This window comes from Leuresthes tenuis, unplaced genomic scaffold, assembly GCF_036924035.1.
Source record: "Leuresthes tenuis unplaced genomic scaffold, fLeuTen1.0.hap1 SCAF_21, whole genome shotgun sequence".
Lineage (NCBI taxonomy): Eukaryota > Metazoa > Chordata > Actinopteri > Atheriniformes > Atherinopsidae > Leuresthes > Leuresthes tenuis.
In genome coordinates, this window is record NW_027325375.1 from 2,846,693 (window position 1) to 2,870,426 (window position 23,734).

At 39.5% G+C, this 23,734-nt stretch overlaps 1 protein-coding gene across 1 annotated transcript; it reads left to right on the forward strand.

Annotated features, from left to right (window-relative positions):
• The first annotated feature begins 2,470 nt into the window (after positions 1-2,470).
• LOC140279695 (glutaredoxin domain-containing cysteine-rich protein 2) lies at positions 2,471-10,705 on the forward strand. The gene is made up of 5 exons (XM_072374856.1): positions 2,471-2,687; positions 3,100-3,283; positions 5,337-5,446; positions 7,044-7,271; positions 8,204-10,705. Exons 1-5 carry the CDS (start codon positions 2,631-2,633, stop codon positions 8,375-8,377), a joined length of 753 nt encoding a protein of 250 aa, XP_072230957.1. The 5' UTR covers positions 2,471-2,630; the 3' UTR covers positions 8,378-10,705.
• The last annotated feature ends 13,029 nt before the right edge of the window (positions 10,706-23,734 follow it).

Genomic DNA, 23,734 nt, shown 5'->3' on the forward strand with positions numbered 1-23,734 from the left:
TCATTTTTCTGAGTAAGAAATTTATTTATGTTTAGGTCCATGGTCATGATTTTAGTTTGATGACAAAGATTTTGTTACCTTGTGAGCTGCAGAGAGCTCACAGAAAGATATCTTCATTTCAAACTGATATTTCTGTAAATGTCCATTTTTACAAACTAATGTTTATGTCTCAAAGGTAAAAAACAACAACGAAAATACATTTTCAATGAATTCTTGAAGGATTTATTAGTAAAAAGTTAAGTTTGAATGTGCTGTTTTCTTTTGTCTTTCTTCACTTTTACTTTGGGTAAAGGTGCAAACATCAGTTTTACTGCGTTTTACTTTAAAGGCTGAAGATTAAGTGCTGATGCCTCACAGAGGTGGTACCACATTCTGTAAATCACAGATATGTTTGACATGATTCACATCGATTTAATGTCTGGATCTGAGGAGCTTTCTCCTGTTTTAGCTTTGCTGGAAAGTACATTTTGCATATCTTTTTTGTCTGATCTGTGATCTTGGATCCTGCTTAAGGTCTGTGATGCACTGGCCTGGTTGGCATGGACGGCATTAATGAATGGCTTGAATAACTCTTTAATAATCCCCAATTTGGAAATTATTTTGCAGCATCAAGAATAAAATACAAAAATATTGTCATTAGTCACTGTAAAAAAGAAGTAATTGTAAAGAGTTATTGCTGTTGGCAGAAATGACCTGTAATGATCTTCGCTGCTGACCTGGAGAAGCTGCACTGCAACAAAGAACCATTGTTCAGCAGCTTTTGCAGCATTCTTCTTTGCTTAATCAGCTCCAGGGGCTCCAGAGCAGCAGTCCCCCTTTATCAGCTTGTTCTATTTCAATGAGTCCCTGACTCTGATGCTGTTACCCCAACAAAAATGTTTAACTTTCCACCACAGGCTTATAAAAGGTATGCAACAACTTGATGTAGATATTGAAGGACCTAAGTTTTCTAAGAAGCACAGTCTGCTCTGTGTGTCCTGGTGTGGGAGGAGGCTGCTCAGATGCACGACTGAGGTGTGGGAAGCTGAAGGTTCTGCTCGAGTGTAGGTTTGTATTGCTGGAGGCAGCAGAGGAGCATGCTGAATCCTGATCTGAAATCATCATATTGAGAAAGTTAATTGGCTCTGTCCAGACTTACATCAGTATGATCCTCTTTTACCTTAATTTAGCTGAAGTACAGTATGTACTTTTTGAGCTATCCTCAAAAAATCCCCACCTCCCTTCCATTTAGGCGTCTTCCTTTAAGTTAAGCAACTTTTTCAGGTCACCGGTGACCCGAGGCTTCTCATTGGGGAAGCACCTCACTGTCCTGAAGGGGTCGAAGCTGATATAGGTTGTCACACACTCGTGGTGGTGGTAATATCTTCTCCAAGTGGCTCAAATAATGTATTCCAGTCAGTGGCCTCAAAACAAACCCCTCAGATTTTCTTGAGTGTCCTGAGCCCATCTCGAAGTCTTTTTGATCACAGGTTGCCACTGAATAATGGACGCTGTTCAGGTTGGGGGGCATCACATAAGAAAATCCATTGTTTTAATTTCTCTGGTGGAACAGTTGTCAAACTGCAGGAAAGTGCAGCAGAGAGGAAGACGTGTGACATCTCCAGAGATCGATGAATGTGTTGGGTGTTGTGTTTGTGACCTGCTGATGACATCACATCGCAGAGTTGGCATATCTACTGCCACTGGAATAACTCGGTGAACTCTCTCCGAGGATAATTAGGAGGGAAATGCCAAAATCTGAGTGCTCCACATAGCTTCATTTCATTATTTCTTATTCTGAATGTAGCTGTTTGGGGTTGAGCTGATCACCAAATGCTACTGACATGGGACTGGGTCATATTTAAGGTAACACATTCATCGGGTTAATGTCTGAATATTGGCGCCCATGTCAATGTACCAACTATCTTGTACAGAAAAGTGTTTCTTTTGGGTTGTGGTGGGATATTAAACCCATAGGAGTCTTTAGATTAGGTGGTCAAAGATCCTCAAATTGCTTACTTTGTATATGTACAACACAAAGAATGTCACCCATAAAAACTATTATATCTATATTTATATAATAGTATATATAGGTGATATATATACATATATATATATACTATATCCACAGAAACATCAAAGGTCATATTTACCTCCTGGTACTGATGTACTTTCCAGTCCAATGACAAGCAGTCCTACAACTCACACTCACCCACGTGCACGTACTGCCTGTTTCTCTCCCTTGAACACGCAGCAACAAAGAACTGCTCATAGCCTCCAAATACAATCTATTTCAGTCATCATAATTATTTGATGATGGGGCTTCTGGTTTCTCAACCACCCTTTCACACATGATCTAGTTGTGAATAATTTAGTACGGAGAACTGGAAAGGTGGGTCCTTTAAAACAGCAGGTGCCTCTCAAACTCAAGAGGCAGGACACAGTGAGCTTTTTCATTCTATCTTTAACATCCTCCTACTCGTTACAGACATCTCTTCAGTCAGCCTTTCTTTCACCGAGCTGTATATCAATTCAATCTGTATTCCATCCATCCAAACCTCATTTCTTCCAGCTGATGTAATTTCACCCCAAGTGAGGAGTTTCTTAGATGGACTGACACTCTCTCTGCATTCCCTCCTCAGTCATCCAGAATGGAGGAACTCCAGAGAAAACTGAACCAGCACTATGAAGGCACCAAGCCCAGAAAGGTAAGTTATTCATGGGTCTTTTAGCTTTAATTACTTTTTATAAAGGTTTCATGTTGAACAATATATGTGCTCGGATCATTTCGGATAAAAGTCTTTCAGTTTAGAAAGTAGAAATTCTGAAATATTGTTCAGTCCTTCACATTATGGCTCAGAATTGTCATCTATACTGATTTTGTGAAACTGCTGAGAGGAAGAGACAGAATGTTAGTTTGTATGTTGACATACTGCAGATGTTGGCGTGTATTCCTGCTGTCATATCAAACAGCACAGTTTTCTACTCACAAGTCTTCCTCTGCTCTAAGACAGCGAGCTTTGCTGATGCAACACTGTAGTGTGACTGCTGATGGTTTTCTCTTTTAAAATATGAGAAACCTATTGAGCAGCAGAATTGAAACATTACACCTAACTGCAGGTGCGGTTCAAGCTGGCATCATCCTACAGCGGCCGGGTACTGAAGCATGTGTATGAGGATGGCCAGGAGCTGGACAGTCCTGAGGAGAAATATCCTCACAGCTTCGTCCACCGTAAAATCCCTCCCAGCCACCTCGAGATGGAGCAGCTTTGTGGATTTGAGGACGCACATGGGGAACAATCAGGTGTTTTTTTTATGTTATTGTGCAGCTGTAGCTTATTTGTGCACTGTTTATTATTGTGGGCAGATATATCCAGTATGCATAAAGAAAATGATCTAAAATTTGATTATTGCAGTCCTTAATGTGCATGTAGCAGTATGTGGTGGATCATTAAAAGTGCTGCTCTGAACATGCGCATTAATGAGGGTAAAATGCTAATTCATTAAGCTATGCTAGTAAAATCTTTTGCCTAAAATTATAATTATTCAAAGCATGAACATGTAAGTAATGTGTTATGGATTAGTTTACCATGCTGGTAAATGTGCTATTAGGAACAAGAAGGTTGATACCCCATCTCATCTCATATCTTTAGCAGCCTTAATGGAAAAAATAAGGCTGCTAGCAGTTGCTTAGCTTAGCTTGAGATGACGTTATGTCCTGAGGCTGAGTTGAACTTGATTTTGGAGCCACAAAAAACAGATATTTGTATGAAAATTAGCTTAATCATATATAAAACTGAACATCAGTATCCCTTGGGGGTCTGCTTGTCAAACAAACTGAAGAACAACCCATGGTTTCAATAAACTAATCTAAGAGAAAAGCTTTTTGTAGAAAATGTTTCACGTACATGAGGGGCTACAGAATTGACAACTAGAGAGAGCGTAGATCGTGACAACAAAGCAGTGAATCACAGAAATAAACCTGATTGTTTCCTTGTTATTTCCGAACAAACAAAAAAAGCGTCCCTGAGACATCCACACAAAGTCCCCTCAGACCATCTGACATGTTTTTGCGTGAGGATCCTTTTAATTAGGGGGACGTCATTTATGGGTTTTTCAAATTTGTAAAGTAAAATGTTAAATTCTAGCTAAACTGCATGAAAAACATGTACGACCAAGGATCAAACACGGTCCTCACAAACCACGGTTAAATGTCTAACTCCCTAAGCTGTGCACCCCAACAGCTGGACATGTGTCCCTTTATCTTTTCATTAGCAGCTGTGGGTAAATCATTTTGTCACTAGCAGTCCGATACACATCTTCTGAAAAACCACTGTTACATTGAGGGATTTTATGGATGTACACGTCACACACACACACACACACACACACACACACACACACACACACACGTATGTCTAATGAAACCCAGAAAAGTCAGGACATGTCCCAACACTTGCGTGTCATTCACAATGTTGTACCGATACCAAAAATGACAAGTTTAGATTACTTCAGCAACAAAAACAACTCTTATAGAAGCAGTTATTTAGTTGATTTAAAAGAAATCCATGGGACTGAAAGTACAAAGTTCCTTTGGTTGAAACGACGTCCATCACTCAAAGCATTTCAAGTAGAATGTGAAAAGACTGGCTGCAGCGATGTAAAATATGAGGAAAAAAATCTCTTAAGGACTTCAGCTCGCTGTTGACTGGCTGGTCTATTTATAACTGGAGTTTCTTCCTAGCAAAAGAAAAAGTAAAGATGATTAAAAAAACGTGTTGACTACTCTATTAGAGTTTAAAGCAAGAGTGCTGGAAAAGCTGACCTATATCACTGTAATTTCTCATGTTTTGGTGTACATAACGAACCAGCATTAATAAACTGGTATTAATTAAGAGCTAATTGACACCCATTGAATTCTGTGAAATTGATCATGTCTGGGAATTGGCCAGCTTTGACAAATGATGAGTTAATTATTTACATAAACAGATTAGACTCATTAAAATCTATTGAGCAATGGAGCTCCCACCTAATGAGCTTCATGTCATTTTAATCTTGGCCAGTGGGTCCCACTGTTGCTGCATCTTATTTGTATTTCATTTTATCAATTTTATTACACCTGCAGTCTTGTGTTTTTTCTTTTCCTGTTTTGAAGGAAAAACTTTAAGCTTTATCTGCTCAAATTGAAAAGCTGTCCCTCGAGCTCTGCATTAGTTTGTCAGAAACAGAAACTGATGGAAGTGGCTGAACAAGGAGGGGAAGTTTGCTCACTGTACATCAGCGTGCCAGTGATAAAGTAAGTTTCTGCTATATATTCTCACTCTATATTCTGACAAAATGTTTTATTCTGTTCTCAGGTGTATATCCTCCAACAGGGCTCATTGCCCAAAGAATCAACGTATACAGAGGAATGGGAAGCTACAAGGCTGCTGCCAACAAGACTGACGACGCAGAGGAAGACAGCAAGGTATGCAGTGCATCCCATTGATTTTGAACAAGCTGAATTTTTCTATAAATCTAAAGAGTTACAGCCAAACCGATTTCAAAGAGTCAGTTCAGTCTGTCTGAAGTTTAGGAACTGTCTGTTTAAATGAGCTCGAACCAACAAAATTCACTCACAGGCTGTTTTCTTTGATTAAAATGTCTATTAGATTGCTACGACCTCATAAAACAACAAATTGTCAAATGAATTTAGTCATTAAATTAATGATGAAGCTTTATTATTGTTGACTGACAGACTTGGAATTATGGAGGAAGACAAAGGGAACAATGAGGTGCACCAAAACCATCCCAGTGCTGTCTATGTGGAACTTTTCCCTTTCCAGCTGCAGACAATCTGTTCAGAGTTGTCCTCATTTTGACACTGATAGATTAATTCTGTCTTTGCCCTTTTTACCTGTGCTACTACAGGTCCTGCCCCAAGTCTGAATGCTAATTGCCCAGTCTGCCCGCAAGGCATGGCCCCCTTGCACCCTAGTCTTAATTAAAGTGTAGTACACCAGTGCAGTTTTAATAACTGGAATTTATCAAGATAGGACTTGTCACAAGGTACAAACCATTTAAAATACTCAAAAACGGAGGGGGCCAGATGGGATTTGCCTAAAATGTCTGACTGTACAGACAACCATCGGCTGTAGGAAAATCATTTAACCACTGCTTGGTGCTTATGTGGAACAAAACCAGTAATCCACGCTTAAAATAGAGATCGACGAGGGTAATTAAAGCATCAGCTCCATGCTACACAGACAGAATTGTGGAGCAACATCAGCAAAAACTTTTTTTATTTGATGCTTTTACTGAGCTGCTGTGGCAGCGGCTGTCGTTAGCGTGGCGGGCTAAGAGGGAGGTCAGCGTCAGAGCACCGCCTGCTGCTCTCATGTCACTTTTATTCTTTTATCTTCCAAACAAATGCTTGGCCCTGGTGACCAACTCACTACTTATTATGTTTACAATTGGAAGCCAGCAATCTAGTGCTAGTTTATCCATTGAGGGCATTTGGTGTAAAGGATGGCACGGTGGCTGTTTAATGACTGTGGCTGTATGATTTCAGCTGTACAGTAACAGAGATTAACCAAAGAGATACGTTTTGAAAGTGAAGAATTTCAGTGATTTATAATTACTAAGTCACTGGTGACATATGTGCCTATTATCTGTGGTTGTTTATTCCCAAAGGCAGCCAACTGTATCCTGATTAATGACAAAATAACACAAACATGAAACATTCTGCTATCGATGACAGCCTTGAATATCGGATTTTACAATCTGGATAATTAAGTAAGTCTTTGTTTTCAGAAAAAGAATGATTCTCCATTTTTCAGCCACCAGAAGCCTCATTAGGCCATAACAACTCTAGCTACAAAGTATGTTGTGTTTTGACAAGGAATGTGACTCTTCAGCAGGAATCAACTTGAAACCTTCATCACACCCCCACATAAAGCCCACAGCATCACGTGGGCACGCTGCTCAGTGTTGAAGTGAAACGCTATAGAAAGTAACTCAAACTTAGGATACAAAAGATGTGTGTGAACAGATTCAAGACTATCTTACGCATCAATTTTTGTCAGTCCTCTGTATTAGACTTTGGCAAGATAATCATCTACACCAGCAATCTGCGCATCATTAGGGCGCCCCCAAAAAAGCCTGAAATGCTGCGGCACCGCTCAGTGCCTCCGGTGGACTCGGAGGAGAGCCCAAAGGTCAGGGACAGGGGGAGCAGGAGGAGGACTAAAGCGCTTTACACACAGGAGGGGGTGGAGAAGGAGGGCAACCAGATCAGCGACACAGATACCAAGGTAATGATCCGTAGCCAAATTGTTCTCGGTTGTGTGGTTGGGTTTTTATCACCCCATTTCTGTTTTCTCACTTGTCCTTCAACCCTTTACATTTTTTCATTTTTTATAGGATCATCTGTTGATGTTTCATCTGACAGTCTCCTTCGTCTTTCCTTGGATCTGCCACCTTATTTGTAGCCCGTTTTTTCTGTTCCTTGTGCCTCCCCTCCTGCAGCAACAATCACTAACCCATTGTCCTAGTGTTATCTGTCACCTGTGAACAGATACTGATGAGTCCACGGTTTTCCTCTGCCCTTGAAGCATCTGCCTGCCACTTGCAAACCAGCGAGAATATCCAGATCCCTATTATTCCCTCCATTTTACCCCCCTGGCTGATTACCGTTCTTTCCCCAAACATCTCCCTTCGTCCTTTTCTCATCTCTTTGGTTATTTTCTCATTTTCTCTGCCCATGAAAAATAGTTCATTCACAGCTCTTTTCTTTTTTTAAAGTTGGCCATCTATCTTTTCTTAGAGTTTACTTTTGTTGCCCAAACTCCACTTGTTCATCTTCTTTCTTTCCTTATTGCTACACAAAACTGTTTCCTTTTTTTATGAAAAACCAAAACTTGACTGAACCTTTCTGTATTTCCTGGCTGTATTTTGTTGCAGCCATAAAAGCATAGGACTAACTATCCCGTTCCCATTTTGTTGATTACACACAGCTCATCACGGTCAGATTTGCACTATTGGTCAACTGGCTATAAAACAAAAAACACCTCTGGTGACCAATCAGAAATGACTTTCCCTCTCTGAAGAACTGTTAGCATCCTTCTCAGCTGCATCGGTTTCTGTGTGCCCCACCTCTTTCTCACCATTTCCACCTCTTTTACCCTTTGTCTCACCTCACAGTTCCTCTCTTCCACCTCCTCTAATGTGTTTCTTCTGCCTCCAGGAGGCCAACAGCTGCCAGCATTGTGGCGGTTCGGGCTGTGCTCCCTGCTCCCTGTGTCACGGTAGCAAGCTGTCCATGCTGGCGAACCGCTTCAATGAGTCCATCAGTGATCTGCGTTGCCAAGCCTGCTACCCCCATGGTCTGGAGAAGTGCCAGTCCTGCTCCAGTAAATAGCACCATTTGGCTGACACCCTTGTCTGACAGAGAGAAAGTGAGTGAGTCTGTAGCTGTGAGGGAATGTGTGTGACCGATGTGCTATCAGGTTGTCAGAACTGTCTCAGTGGCAATACTCCTCTAATCCAAAATGTTCTTGGTGGGATGACTCGATGCACTACGAGGAAACATAAGCCATCACTGAAAAGAGGAATTGTGACGGTGCTGCGGGCACAAAATTATAACTTACAATTACTGTGTGCAGTGAACGTGGCTTGAGATAACACAAACGCATAATCACTTTTTTTTTTACATTATTTTGCATCTGTATCCTGATAAAACCTGGTTCAACAATAGAGTTATCATTTCAATTAAGATACAACATTTCAAGGTTCATTTTGTTAACGGAGACGGCTGCCCTGCTCCTCTCTCTGCAGACTATTCTCCAGAGAGGATGAAACCTTTATTATTTCAACATGATGAGAGTAAGTGATGCATTTATTCTTCTCAAAAAGAAGAAAAAAAGAGAGATGGGATTATAACAAGGTTAGAGGAGAGGGGAGGAAATTAGGAGGAGACAGCGAGGCAACGATAAGAGTAATATAAGAGTTGCATAATTAGTCTTTAATCTAGAGATGCTTTCTGAGATATCATCCACCCAAATGTGGCACATGGCACTATTGCTTTGAGGGGAGTGATACTGTGACACAGAAGTGTTGAACAATTCATGCTAAGCAGTTACATGTGTTACAAAAGAATGAGGTTAACAATCTTTTGAAGCCACATTTAAAGTCAACAGCTTGTAAATGTTTAAAATTCACACTCTGTTTTGTTCCGATTGAGAAAGGAGTGCAGTAAAATAAATCATGGCAGCACTGAGAGAAAGAATCTAAGATAAAATCTATTTAATCTTTTCAAAATTAAACCATTTTGTTTAAATTGAATGATAAATCAATAGCAAATTGTGGTCCAAATGGTCTGGCAGGAGAACTACGCTACCGCACGCTTGTGGGATGTTTCTGCTTGCAGAAATTTTCACACTGTGACGGGTGTGTTTGCCCAATCACAGGTCTTGTCAGCCAGAGGCATTGCTATTGGCTGCTCTAAGAAGGGAAATGTACGTGCATGTTTGCAGTTGTAGAGAGAGACAGACTCGTGGTGGCTGTACCTGCAGGGAAAGATGCAACAGCTGTCTACACAGAAAAGCGTAATTAAAGAAAGAATGATGAAATTGTCAAAAAGAGTGTGACAACAGACGTAATTAATTTTGTGTCAACACTGGCAAATCCTTTCAGCCATGAAACAAACTTGCCGATTACACAGGACCGAAGCAAGACTTTTAAACAAGAGAGCCTTTTTTGTTTTCTCCCCTGAACAAAACCAACATTTAGCCGCCTTATTCTTTGCTATTTTTGTTCCCCGTCTCTGTTTGGTCAGAAACAGGCACCAGAAATTGCTGGTGTTACCTGAAAAACAAGAACAAGACTCAGTTGCCGCTCGTGTATAAATCAATGAGCCTATTTCATAGAAGTGGTGGTGTGGTTAACACCACCTTGGATGGAATTTGCCATCCTGTTAACCTGACCTGTTTCACACTCCCACTTCTGACACTTGGCTGACAGCATCAGTTTTAAACACAGAGGGTACCCTCCATAGTGTCAGCTGTGGGCTGGTACTCTCATACTCAGAGGTGGCGCCGTCATGGAAACAGAGTACATGTTGGTGAAGATCTTTTAAAACATAGATTTCCCGAATCAGCAGTTAGAAGAAATCCAGAAAAAACAGCTGTGGAAAGGTTGGAGTCAGGCGTCTATCCCCTCCTCTCTTACAACTTACCGTGTTTCTTATTGATAACCTTGCACTATCGGATAATGTTTTCCTGTCGCACGGCCTCAGCATCACATACTGCTGCAGGAGGCTCAACTGCACATATGCACCTTTACTACTGTTGCTCTAATACAAGCACGCGACAAGCTGAGAATGAGACTGTGTTGGCATTTTGTGGCACCAGCTGTTAACACATGACACGCCTCCAACGTTTGGACTCACTTTTATAACCACCTGCTCCTGCCACAGACTGGATGCTCTGAAGCCTGGAAGTTTATTTTCCTAACAGACCACTTGAATTACAATATGATGATCGACGATTATAGATTTTTTTCGCCAAAAAATGTCTTCCTGCCTCAGCCTTAATGGTCGAACCCATGGATTTGTATAATTTCAACTTGTTTTAATGCTTTATCCTCACAGTTTTTGGAAATGATTCAAATAAAACTTCTAAATTCTTTTGTAATACTCGTTTTGTTGTGTTCGTGGACCATTGTTTAAAGCCACTTCTTCAGTGGCTGCTTTGTCATATTTGGTGGTTGGCAGTGAATTCTCATTATCCAGATTTTTTGTTGACTTTTTGATTTGATTTTCACAGAAGCTCTCATCAGTCTGAAGCGTCGCCTTTTATCATCGTTGATCTGTGTCCGATCGTCAGCGCTGTGTCACAAAAACATGAAGACCTGAAAGTTATTATGTGAATATTTGTCTTTTCTCAGTGAATTATCAATGTGCTACCAGCTTGAAAACTAAATGACACATAACCACATGGGCACAACTTGCAGTCATTACAGCTAACTCATTACACCTCAAATCAACCACCCTTTCATGACATTTGAGGATGATTTAACAGAAAAGGAAAAACAAACTCAAACTCTATCACCTCTGTGGTAAAAGGTTTCATTACAGTATAATTCCCTCTGCAGTTGTGAGCTCTGAGTGATCAAGCAATTATGCATTTCCTCTTTGGAAACATTAGCCACTTGCAGGATATTTAAATGTCACTTTTTGTTATTTTTGAGATGCACAAACAAAGCCCTGACGATATTTCAACATGTTCTCAAATCAAATATGAAATGAAATTTATGAAATGGCAGTTTTCACCTTGACCAGTATAAGGCAAAAGATGATCAATCAAAATTAGTCAACAGTGGAAAGCCCTGATCACATCCTCTGAGGTGTCAGTTGCCAAAAGTCACGCCCGATCAGGCACCCTGGACCATTAGAGCTCATTATCCTTGCCTTTGTACCTATCTTTTTGCTGACATTTCCATAATTTTATCTTATTGATTTAGATATTCACATTCAGCTATGTGGCTGAGCAGTAGTCAGGGTAAGATAACCAGCTGTTATCACATTCATGCAAGAGAGGGAACATGAACCTTACAGTCTTATTTGATCTAATTCTTCTTCTTTTTTCTCCTTGAGCAGTCTGCTGAAAACTCTGAGACTGTTTTTTTTTATCCAGCCACCATTCTCACTTAGTATTCCTCTGGGTAACCAAAGTGAAGAAGAACTGGGTCACAGAAGTGTTGTTGTCTTTCAGTGACCTAAAGACACAAGGGGTCAGGAAAAATCACACAAATCTATCTCATGGTGCACAAGCTGTGAGTTGTACATCTGATGCACTAAAGAAAAGGCTAAAGGTCATCTGTTCAGTGGACTATAATTAACTTTGTCAGTATTAAAAAAAGCAACATTCATACTGAGGCTTATGATCAAGCTGAGGAAGGACTTGGCCAGATGAATAATTAGGTTATTCATGTACAGCACTTTGTTTTTAAAGGGCTTTATGAAAAAAGTTTGAGTTGAGTGTCAAAGAGCAAATATTGGGTTAGTTTATTAACAGGGAAAGAATAAATGTGTCAGCTTTGTTTCCTGTCTTTTACAGAGTAAACCACTTCTTTTCTGTGGGAGGTCCTGATGAGACGAGTGTGTCGTAGATAAATTCTGTGCACAACAATTATGCCTCCATGCACAAAGCAATGAAGGGGAAGAGCTCGTGACACATGATGAATATCAGCACCCTGTACATGTTGCAATCAGTCATCTTAAAGTCATTGTTGACAGCAGGTGAAGCCAGTCATTAGTGAACTTACATAATGAAAACGTGCTTTTTGATTAAACGCTTATATTGATCAACCTGAATCCAATAAAGCCAAAGAGTCGGGTCAGCTACTGGAACTGGAATTACAATACTGTGATCACACCTACAGAGCTTTTAGCAATCCTGCAGTTTTATGGTTCTTCAAAACCAAAAAACAAGCCTTTTAGTAGACACAAATGCACTATATTTGCTGTTTTTGTAAGATATTGTGGAACATTTTCATGATTCTACAACCAAATAACACCCTGTTCAATAACAGCCACTACAGATGCAAACAATGGATTAGGGAAACAGAGGAAGACGGTTCCCATGGTGGCAACATCATCAGTTATGATGCTTTATAGGTGTATCTGTGATCTCCGATAGCATATTTATAATGTCAGAAGCGGGGAACAGGCTGGGAGCAGGCTGTGTGCATTAATCATAAACTTTCATATAGAAACTCTGCACAGTGCAGAGGCTTTAAATCTGAAAACTTTCCCTGTTAGATTTGTACTGATCGGTGTGTCTTCTGGTCTTTTTATCTCATTCCCTCTGCTTCACTTAATTAGTTCATTTCTTGGGAGCACAAATATCACACAAATAAAGTCAAATATTACAATTCTGTTGCTGCAACACTTTGCCACGTGCCTTTTTCCTGAAGTTGCAGCAGCAGGGTAGTGATTGTGTAGTGATTAGAGAGACCACAGTCGGGATCGGTCTTTAAGCCTTCATCACTACAAGCATCGACTCGGCTGGCGCGTCGTTTGGAAAGATGCTTAATCTTTCGCTCCCCACGGCTTCTGTTAGCTGCCACTGCCTTCTCCATAGAGCCAGTAAGGGCAATTCTTTTTCAAATGAATTGTAATTATAACATTACTTCCAGATGTGGTGTAATCAATAACCTTTGCAATGAAAGAGTAAGAGATAATAAATCAAACAGATATAAATCGGTACAAAGAATTCAGATTTTCTTTTTTCCAAACATGTTTTAATTGTCTTTTTAATGTGTTCATTCAAGAGTAAGTCTGTCTCAGGCAGTTATTGATCAATCATCAAATGCATGTGTTTAATAATTGATGCTAATAATGGCTTTTTCCTCATTCAATGAATGGGTGATTCATGAATATACTAATCTGTCCACATCTCTGCCCGACAGCATCCTCTAACTAATCATCAAATATTGGGATAATTCACCAGAGTACGTTTGAACCAGCAAGTGATTCTGAAGCAGATAGAAATGAAGCCAAATCATACAAGGTTGCATGCAAGTTGAAGTATGAAATGTTAATTAATCACTTTGTGTCCCTTTTTGTCAAATTCGATAATATTAGAAATATAAAAGTAAAACTAACCTTTGAACTGACAACAATTTCAGTTGCTAACGGGATGATAATGCTAGGTTTACCTTGATTTCACCTCTGAAAGGTTTGATGGCTTTTAGTAAAGACCAAACAGCTAACAAAGATCAGTGAGAGACTTTTTCACACGTGAAGGACTCCAGCTTGCAATCATTCATTTATTTTCAGCTAGATGCAGGGAGCGGGATGTCAGACAGGAGAGGTTAGGTGGCCACGAACTGACCATTTTTCAGGCTTCTCATCAACAAGGTGTCTCCAGCTGCACATTTACTCCTTTGGTGTAAGGAGGTTGGTGTTTCTTAGCATTAGCTGTTGCATTGAACTGCTCCCATATGATCGGATGAATAAGGAGCTGCACAGGTGCTCACTGACTAACATCAATGCTTGATATATACTGAATGCCTTTGATAAACTACAGCAGATATTATTCTTTGATATTTCATTTGTCCATTTTTAGTTTTTGATGCTCATGTTGATGAGAGACACCAGCTTGTTCTGCCTTAAATATCCAATAAGAGTCGTCCAAACTCAACTCATTTGGGGTTTTAGTTTTTTTTCTTTTAAAACTCTTGTGAGACTCCTGCAGGATGTGCGTCATGTTGGCAAATGACACTTCTGTCAAAGCTTTTTAAACTACGAATGCTCCTTTAAGTCTGCATTTGGAATACAGAATGTTTGGGTAATGTTATTTCTAATGTCACTGTGGTGTATCGGGGATGGTCGCCTTCAGACTGCCTGTGTGTGTGTAGATGATGCAGGAAGAACTCTGCTGACACAGACTTGGTCGAACACAGAAACCTTTCAATGTCAACCAGGTCCGTATCAGAATTACAGAATGATGCATCAAGCCTGGAGAGACGTGTCAAGCCCGGATTCCCCAAAATCTCTGACTTACTAAGGGTGTGGTCTTCGTTAAGTAGAATCTGCCTGTTCTTAGTGACCTTGAAGATGTTGCATGTTCCCATCACTGAGCACAAAGCCCGGACATGGTGTGTGCGTAATTTTGAGCTTATCCTCGGACAAGCTTACTGGGGAGTATGTTATTCTCAAAATGTCCTGATTTATACCCAGAACTCCCTTACACAGCTGGCAGTTACCAGACTTCTTATCATTTTCCCAAGGAAACTTTGCACAGGTGGTAAACATCAGCCACTACATCACCTCTCCTCCTTTTACACAGGCTCGTATGATCATACTTCCACTTTACATGCTACCACTCTGAGTCCTAACTCTGTATTTATGCATCTGAAGGTTATAGAATAAGCAGACAGTCTGTGGAACTATAGTAAGGACACTTTTCTTTCTTTTTTTTTACTGTATTTTATATTCATCTGCAGCTGTTATACAGCTCACCAGTAAAATTACTTTCTTTTTTTCCTAAATCAAATTTGCACATTTTAAGTTGCAAATTGCACAGTAGGGCTTTGGGCCTTAAAAGTAGAGTAAGAGTCCTCTAAAAATGTCATGAATGGTGGCAATTTTTCAGTTAACCTCATACGAAGTAGAGATTTTTATTCATGGTAAAGAGCAAGTGCTTTTTGGCCACCAAAGGACCAAGCGTGCATTGTTTCAGAACACAATGGTTTAATCTGAAAAGGAATAACTAAGACACTAGCGTCAGGGGTGGGCATGTATTAAGCTGTCCACAGAAACGAAGTTGGAGGGCACTTTTCTGAGGAGAAAGCAGAACTTGGATGGGGTGCTGCTGTAAAAACAGCTTGGTTACGCTGCCTGGTTCCATCTGAGCAGAGCTGGTGTGTGAACGAGAGCCAAAAGATTTCTATGAATGAGGAAATGGCCTAAATGATGCAGACATCAGGGTTCTGTTGGGGCCTAAATGTCTAAATGATCAGGCAAAAACTACTGTGACAGATTTAATGAAACTTGATTGAAAAGTGGAAAACAACAGAAAAAAATCAAATTTTTTGTGTAAATGTGAGCTATTTTATTTGGAATTCTGATTTAAAAAAAAGGGGGGGGGGCTTTGGTAGGTGACTCTTGTCAGTTAATTTCATTCAACAAAATTTTAATATTGTGTGTTGCAGATGAACATTATTTGATTAAAAATGTTTTATTTATTGGCTCAGTTTCAGAGATCAGAGAACAGCATCTGAATCCATCGTCTCATCGGTGTTGAATCGTGTGAAAGTAATATTAATTGCGTTTCCATGACAGTAGAAGATGCAGTTTATATCTGAAGATGCTGTAGTTTCACATTTTAAGCACACACCATCATGAGTGGCAATTTGCAGTTTAAGCTCACAGATGTCATTAAATCCTGTAGCCTGTACTTTCAGAGTGAACAACATCTCCCTTTATCAATAACAGACATCCATCTCAGGGTGAATTTTCCTCACAGCTTTAGTGTAAATGAATGGCAAAAATGTAATCAAATTCTGAATATTAATCTGTCTCTATTTCACATTCCCAAATCATGATTCAGATGTCTCGAAGGACAAAAAGTCCTGTGGACTCGTGTTGACTGTGGGTTTCTTTCTGAGCTGTCCCTGGATTAATCAAGAAGAACACGGTGGTCCTTTGCATATTTGTAATTTGAGAGATTTTACAGTGGGAAGGCGGATATTCATCTCAACTGGTGTAAAACTCGGCTCTCTTTCTGGACTTGCTTTCCAGAGAATCGCATCAGTGGTGCACGATTCACCAGGGAGCCCAATAATCTGCACTATGACAGAGCTCATAAGACATATAATACTGTGACAGGAGATATGGGATACAGAAAATGCACGAGGTAAGAGATATGATCTCAAAGTGTGGTAAGTAGAACTGGAGCAGGTGCACTGATGGAGGGAGAAGTCAGTCAAGCCAGTCAATATGCTGCATGTAGCAGCAACGAATCACTTATAGGCGGCGGCATGTGAGAGGCTACAAACTGGTGATGAAGACAAGTTCATCATCTTCACTGACTATGATTTGTACATGATTGCTTTTTGTGCTTCATTTGTTGCTGATCAGCAGGGGATTTGCCTGACAACAGTGCTTGGTGACTCAAACACCTCACAAATACACAAACCAAAGGAATTTTACCTTTATTTTTATCAGCTCTTTAAAGGCGTATGGGCCCCAGCACCCTCTGTATCACACCATGTAGATATGAAGGATGTTATTCCACAGCTGATCCAACTGACTGATAAGATGTTTCTTTTTCTTTATCATTCACCTCTGTGCCACTGTATCTCAGCGTCTGCTGTATATCTGATATGTTTGTTGTAGTTTGGTTGGTTGTTACGTTCTTCCTCAAAGTTTTGATGACAGTAAACAAGGAACAATTTATCTTTACCTTTTTCAATTGAATATAACCAAAGGGAAAGCAAAGCAAATCTGTAGCTAAGTAATTGAGATATTTCTGTTATGACAGAAGTTATTAAAGTGAGTTTATTATTTGGTGGCTGCGACAGGAAACGGCTGCTCATTCAGGTCATTTTAATCTTCAGGACAGCTGCGATTCCCTTCCTCCTAATATGCATCTTCTTCAAAACAGGCAAAAACAATCTTGAGGAAGTGAATAATATTATTTCAGTTCAAACTTCGATTTAAACTTTAATGCTACATGTCACAAAGTATAATGAAACTCTTATTTTGTGGTGCTCCGGTAACTTAGGACGTGAATAAAAGAAGATAAAAGACAACAATTCAACAAAGGATTAATAAGTATATTATTAAAGTCAGACAAAAAGTAATAACTATAGCAAGAAAGCATCTGACAGGACAAATTGAACTTTTTCATCACGTCTGTTGCATCTAGTTTTTTCCAGCCTGTTTACCTCTGTAATTATTTTTCAAATCAACACAAAAATGATGTTTCTATGATGTTTGTCTCTTCTTCTGACCACAATGTCTTCGAGCTCCAGACCCAAAAGTAAAAGCTGCGCTGCACCTGGGGAGCGAATCTGAAACACACTGCTGTGTCTGGCTTGGACTTCAATCTGCATGCAGTGTTGTGTTGTCTTTTGTCTTCCTTAAGTAAATATTAGGGTAAAAAGATAAAAATTAGGGTAGAAATATGTATATATCAGAAATAAGATCCAGTTGCTTAGTACTGCAGTTCAAGGCTCTGTCCTGGGTGGGAGACTTGCCTTCAAATACTTCTATGTACAGTATGGAGATCCTGAACTTTAACATGGAGCGATTTATGGTTGCAGATACTGAATCTATCACAATGGAAATAGACCTCTTGACATTTAGTATTTAGAATGTTTAGAATCTAATTAGTAAGAAAATATGCTTTATATATATCTTTGCTTCCTGACTGGCTTAAATGTATTTATTCATATATTTATAATGTGGCATCCATGCTCCAGTGGATGCACATATTTATCTTTAATTACCTTGCAATGTACTTGAATAATAATCCATGCAATATAGATAGTTTCTGTACTTAAAACTGGCAGGTAATAGGTCTTCTAGACTGCCTAAATGTGCTATATATAAAAATATGAACCTCCTTTCTTTACAAATCAGACGGTGGAAGTTCTCTCTCCTCCTCAGTTAATCAAGCCAGACTACTTAATAGGAACAGCAGGCCAAGAAGGTCTGTGTAAACAAGGGCTCAGCGTGACAATGAATTTAATGTAGCAAGAGCTACATGGTATCAAAGATGGAGGTGATTTCTGAGAGAGATTAACACATTTGTCATATTCCTCTCCTATTTAGTTTATATTCTTATTAGCAAAAGGTGAACTGAAATAGAAAGTTTTATACTTTTAACTAACAGGGTGTTACAAGTACATTACAACAAGGAACTTAAGTAGATTGTTTGTCACATAACAAACCAACATTTGGCATGAAACAAAGTACAACTTATTAGTAATGTTGGGAGAAGGTGCAGCCTCTGCTGCTTCTTTGGGTTAAAAAGAATTAATTAGTAATAATGTGGTAAGACTATATTTGTTTGAATCTTTTGCAACATAAAACTAGTAAAGTAACCTGTCAAATTCATCTGAGAGAGTTGTTTAGAAATAAAACGCCACAAAAAATTATCTAAGTATAGAACTGATATGAAATTATGAAATGGATAAATAAGATCATATGATATTTCTTTAATTCTCCCCTTAATAATTCTACACAGTAGTGTGAGAGGGAGCAATGTTTGCCGTTCCTCACGCCACAAACTGTTTTGGGTCAGGGTGTTTAAAGGGCTGATGAAAGATATCATAGAGTTTAGTTCTGAGAAAATGAGTTTGTTTTGACTTAGGAGCTGAAATGAACATTTCCATCTTTATTCTGGGGAGGCCTCAAAACACACAATGAAAATTAAACCCACCTGTAGAGAGCTTACCAGAAACCAAATCAGTTCCTCAATGAAGTCTGCTGGTGGCCAAGCAGCCAACCGTAATGGATGAGCACATTTCTTATTCAGGGGGAGGTGCACTTCCTGCTCCTCACTCTGCTCTCATCTCTTCGCTCGCCAACACAAGTGAAGGAGTGGTTTCACAGTGTTTGGGTTTGACATGACATTACCTAACGCAGATGTTCACACACTCTTTGTCACACTTTTATCACATCACACTTGCTTTCAAGTGGCCTGTCTCATTTTGGTTTGTCACAAGCGTAAATGGAAGTAAGGAACCACTTATCACCACTGCATCTCAGTTTCACACTGCTGTGTCATTTTCTTTTCTCCTTTTTTAAAATTTGTAGTGGTATGTTGTGGACTATTTGGATGTCTTACCTCCAGTGAACAGCAGACAAAGGAGCTCAGCTTGGAGAAAGAGGGAGGAGGGCTGACAGGGAGCTAACCTGAAAGTGACGATGATTAGCAAATCTTTACCTACCATGACATCTCAAACCTAATAAACTGAAACATAATGGATTTTTACACCATGTCATTTTGGCAGCGGATGATTGTTATGTCGGTACATTTTCTGAGGAACGTCGGTGTTCCACCATAGGTGCACAGCCACCGGCCATTACTAAGGACTCATGCAATAATGCTGCACTGTAGTGTATTGATTATCATTTATATCTGAATGCTTGTTGCATGCTAAACAAAGTTTTTTATGTCCAACAATAAAAAATGGCCTTATAATGGCAGCCCACTACTGGCGCAACACTGGCACAAATACAGCATTTATAGTGTATACTTAAAGTAGCATGAATTTAGCTGTTTTTTTAGTTTTTTTTTACAATTGATGGTTAGAAAATCTTCTCCCCACTTCTCCAAACTGGAGCTGTACTGACAGCAAATGGCCAAACCTTCAAAGAAATATAAATTATATAATAATAGTTCCCGAGGGCCTGTTCATCACGCCGCTTTGCCACAATTTTCAGTTTTATCTATGGAAAAAACACATAGAACTGACGCTGTGAGATAACTGGTGTCTAAAAAGTTTGCTTATTGTCATTATATAAAAGTCACAGCCAGAGAGGCCATTTCATATCAAAACTTCACAAGGAGAAGTTGGGAGACAAAGAGAGCTGTGTTTTAAGAAGGAATGTTGTCTCCCCACTGATCGTTATCTTTATAGCTCCCCAAATAAGGAGATGCCTCCAAACTCAGGAGATATGCCAGACCTGGGCACATAGAGGATTGTATGTATGTGTGTGTGTCACCAAATAAAAGAGCAAGGGAGGCAACCACTCATTGGAGAATCTGCAGAGAGAAGGTTTGTGTGTTGTTCTCCCCTTGCAAGCAAAATACTGAGGCCTCTGAGGGATTTCTTGGTTTCATGCCGTTGTCTGTGAGTGAATTTTTCTAACACTGGTCAAAGGATAAACTGTGTCCCGATGCCTTGTTCAGCTATCTTGTGAAGAATAGATTACAGTGTACGTAAAGAGCTTGTTACTTACTGTATACATACAAAACATGATAACTGGGGAAGAAAATGGCATTTCTAAATTTTGTTCCCTTCAAAGGGAAAAAAAAACAGACAGATTATCAGTTTTTACCGGCTGCCGGAGCCACAAAATAATCACCATAATCCAAAATACACTAGCCAAGGTAGCCCTATCCAAGATGTGCAGAAGGTGCTCAAATTTGAAGAGCTGCAGCCCAATCAGTGAAGAAGATGAGGGTGAGGCATCAATTTACACACTGTTGGGCTGCTCTCCAATTTGCCTTGGATTGAGACAGTGTGAGGCAGGCTGATGAAAACACAGAAACTGAGAGATGCTGTGAAGGCAGAAGCAGCTGTAGCAGGAGATTACATTATGCGACAGGCTGATGGATACAGGCAGATGGTTGGTTTGGAATGATAATGGCTGTCATAAGAATAGTGGGGGGTCAGAGATGTGGGTCCCTTAAATGTGATGTTATCACATCTTTGAGGCAATAAGATTGACAAGTTCTTCCTAAGTACCTAATCTTATTTCTAATGACCTAATCTTTTAAAAAGATTATCCCCCATTGGGTGCCCAAAAGTTCGCTGTCTATTAAAATGTGGTTTCTGTGCATGGAGGACAAGTGTCCCAATATTACTGCCTTTCACCAGTTTAAAGGGGAACTCCGGTATTTTTAAACCTAGACTTCATTTCTGGAATATGAAATACGTTCATCTGCTCACCGAGAACAGTTTGGCGAATGTCGGCATCCTACGGAAGATATTTAGATTCCTCGAGATCCATATAACGGAGTGAACGGGGCTTAGACGATGCAGCCTCTAAATAAGGCATTATCTGTCTTTATTTCACCAATACTTTAAGAAGAATGAATGAATGAATGCGTACTGTTGCTCTGTTAGCTCATAGCTGCTGTTAGCTCTCCTACAGCCGCAAGTAGCCACATAACAGCACCTATGAGCTAACAGAGCTATAGTACACGAGTTATCTAAATAGCTTCCGATGGACACCGACTTTCATTCCCCTTTAAGCTGGAAACGGCTACCCAGGTTTGTTTTACAAGAATTGGCATTCTGGTACCATGGAAACTTTAAACCAAACCTTTCAAAGTGTATGCTTCAGCCAGACTGCCAATTTTTAACATCAACATTAGTCTGCGTGAGCGTGGGAAAGCAATTTGTTCTGCATCACCTGATCTTTTAAAAATGTTTCCCATAGTCTTCAGTTGTGTTACAAACCTGTGAGGAGCATTCTGAAAAATTCTCAACAAAGCAATCATCAAGTGACTGTGAAATAAAGTAAAATAAGTTTTATGTTGCTGAGATATCTACAAGAGTTAGCATGTTACCTACTGCTCAGGCCCATGCCCCTGTGTAATAGGTACCACTTGTTACCATAGGGATAGTGACTCAATGTAGCCATTAATTTGCCCACATGATGAAGTGCTGACTGCATTTTTCTTTCACAGTCAGATGCCTCATCTCATTTGTACCTCCTTGTCTCCTCTCTCCTCCACTCTCCTGCCTGTGACACAGAAATCGATCTCTACTTTTTAAGGATGTCTCATTTCTTAAAAGGCACCTGAAGTGGAAAGGAGCGAGGAGAAATTTGACTTACAACACCTTATAAGCCATAAACATACTCAGGGGTATCTTTTTCAGAAGACATTTTGGTATTTTCAATGTCTAATATTTGTGTGACATGTTTATCCAACAATATAAACTGAAATAAAAGTAAAAGTTTACATTTTCACAAACATCTTTCATGCTCACGTGACACAAATCAATAAAAACAGAGGTAGGCTGCAGCGAAACATGGTAAGATGATGCAGTTATGGCACGCAGGTGTCTTTAGCTGATATCGGTTTAAAATGACGGCTCCAAGCAAGGAGGAGTTGTGGAGTAGAATCAAAGAAGTATAGATTAAGCAACCCAGGATTTCTTGATGATCGTTTATTGAAACAAAACAGTGTTGTCAAAATGTTCTCCAATCATTTATCGGCCTATGTTGTTGGGTTTTTTTGGAACTTTGCCATTTAAGCTGCAATCTTGACAAGATCATCTGCTGTTTTCAACAGTTTGAGGGGAAATATTTAACTCCTCCTGCATTCTTTCCACTAATGGTCTGATGTATTTTGTCTTGAACTAATCATCTTTAATAGTAAACAGTAAGTCTGAGATGGAAAGTCCTCCACCAGTGTGATCTGCCGGAGGAGACGCAATAAGATTAAATAAATCAAGGCTCATTTTCACTTGATTTCCTCCAGTTGTTACTTTGTGCCAGTTTCTTTCGTTTTTCTTAATCTCCTGGCCCACCTTTTTCTCAGATGGCTCTTTCAGTGTACCTTAAAGTGATTTATTTTAGAAAATGTATTTTGATTTTGCTGCTTGTTTATTGATATGTTAATGGTGGAGCTGATGAGTCTCAAATCCAGTAATGGAGAAATACAGTCAAAAAGTTATTTATTAAAAGCTGGAAGTGACCAATAAATACATTTCTGTTTAAATCCCCTTTATTATTAGTTTATATAGTCACTGACACAGCACCAGTGGTGCTTGCAACCCTTTAGAATTTTTTTATTTATATTTCTGCATAAAATACCTAAATCAGATTTCCACAGTTGTAGCATTAGAAAATGTAGAAGTAGGATAAACATAAACTACTTCTACATAAAGATGGTTGTATTGCTGTTTTGGCCTGCTTTACTGCAACTGGGACACGGCTAGCAATCAATAATGGTTCACCATTGAAACACCATTCATAAACACCACTGAAATCTAAAGGCAAATGTCGGGGCACCTCTCCACCAAACCAAATCTCTAGAGAAAGTGTATCATTCAGCAAGGCAATGACCCAAAGCACAAAAGATGCAATACTAGATACAATATTACTAGTAAGAATGGATGAAAAGAAATGAATGAATATTTCAGAATGGCAGAGTCAGAATCCTGACCGTAATCCAAATGTTGTTGGAGGACTTGAGGCAAGCAGTTAGCAAACTTGCCGGCCTATGACTGATCAGCAGTACTATAGACAGTCGATTCTGATTGCTGCACAGGAAGGTCACAAAAAACACTGAAAACAACATCTGTTACTTCCACACACAATTTACAGCATGTGATATTAGATCATGGCCCGAATAAATAGACGAGCAAATGAAGTAACTCTGTCTCTTTGTCTCATGATTCACCTTTTGCATGTGTGAAATTTTTTAAGTATATGGTCAGATTTTGCAGAAATGTTGGAGGGCTCACACAGTTAAAAGCAATACTTTCCTTGTATATTGTGAGATATAACCTTTTTGTGTCT

Excerpts from the sequence above, each read along its gene's own strand:
- LOC140279695 (XM_072374856.1), top strand. The coding sequence starts at position 2,631 with ATGGAGGAACTCCAGAGAAAACTGAACCAGCACTATGAAGGCACCAAG. Across the intron at positions 2,688-3,099 it reads AAGGCACCAAGCCCAGAAAG|GTGCGGTTCAAGCTGGCATC; the intron begins GTAAGTTATTCA and ends ACCTAACTGCAG. Across the intron at positions 7,272-8,203 it reads TCAGCGACACAGATACCAAG|GAGGCCAACAGCTGCCAGCA; the intron begins GTAATGATCCGT and ends TTCTGCCTCCAG.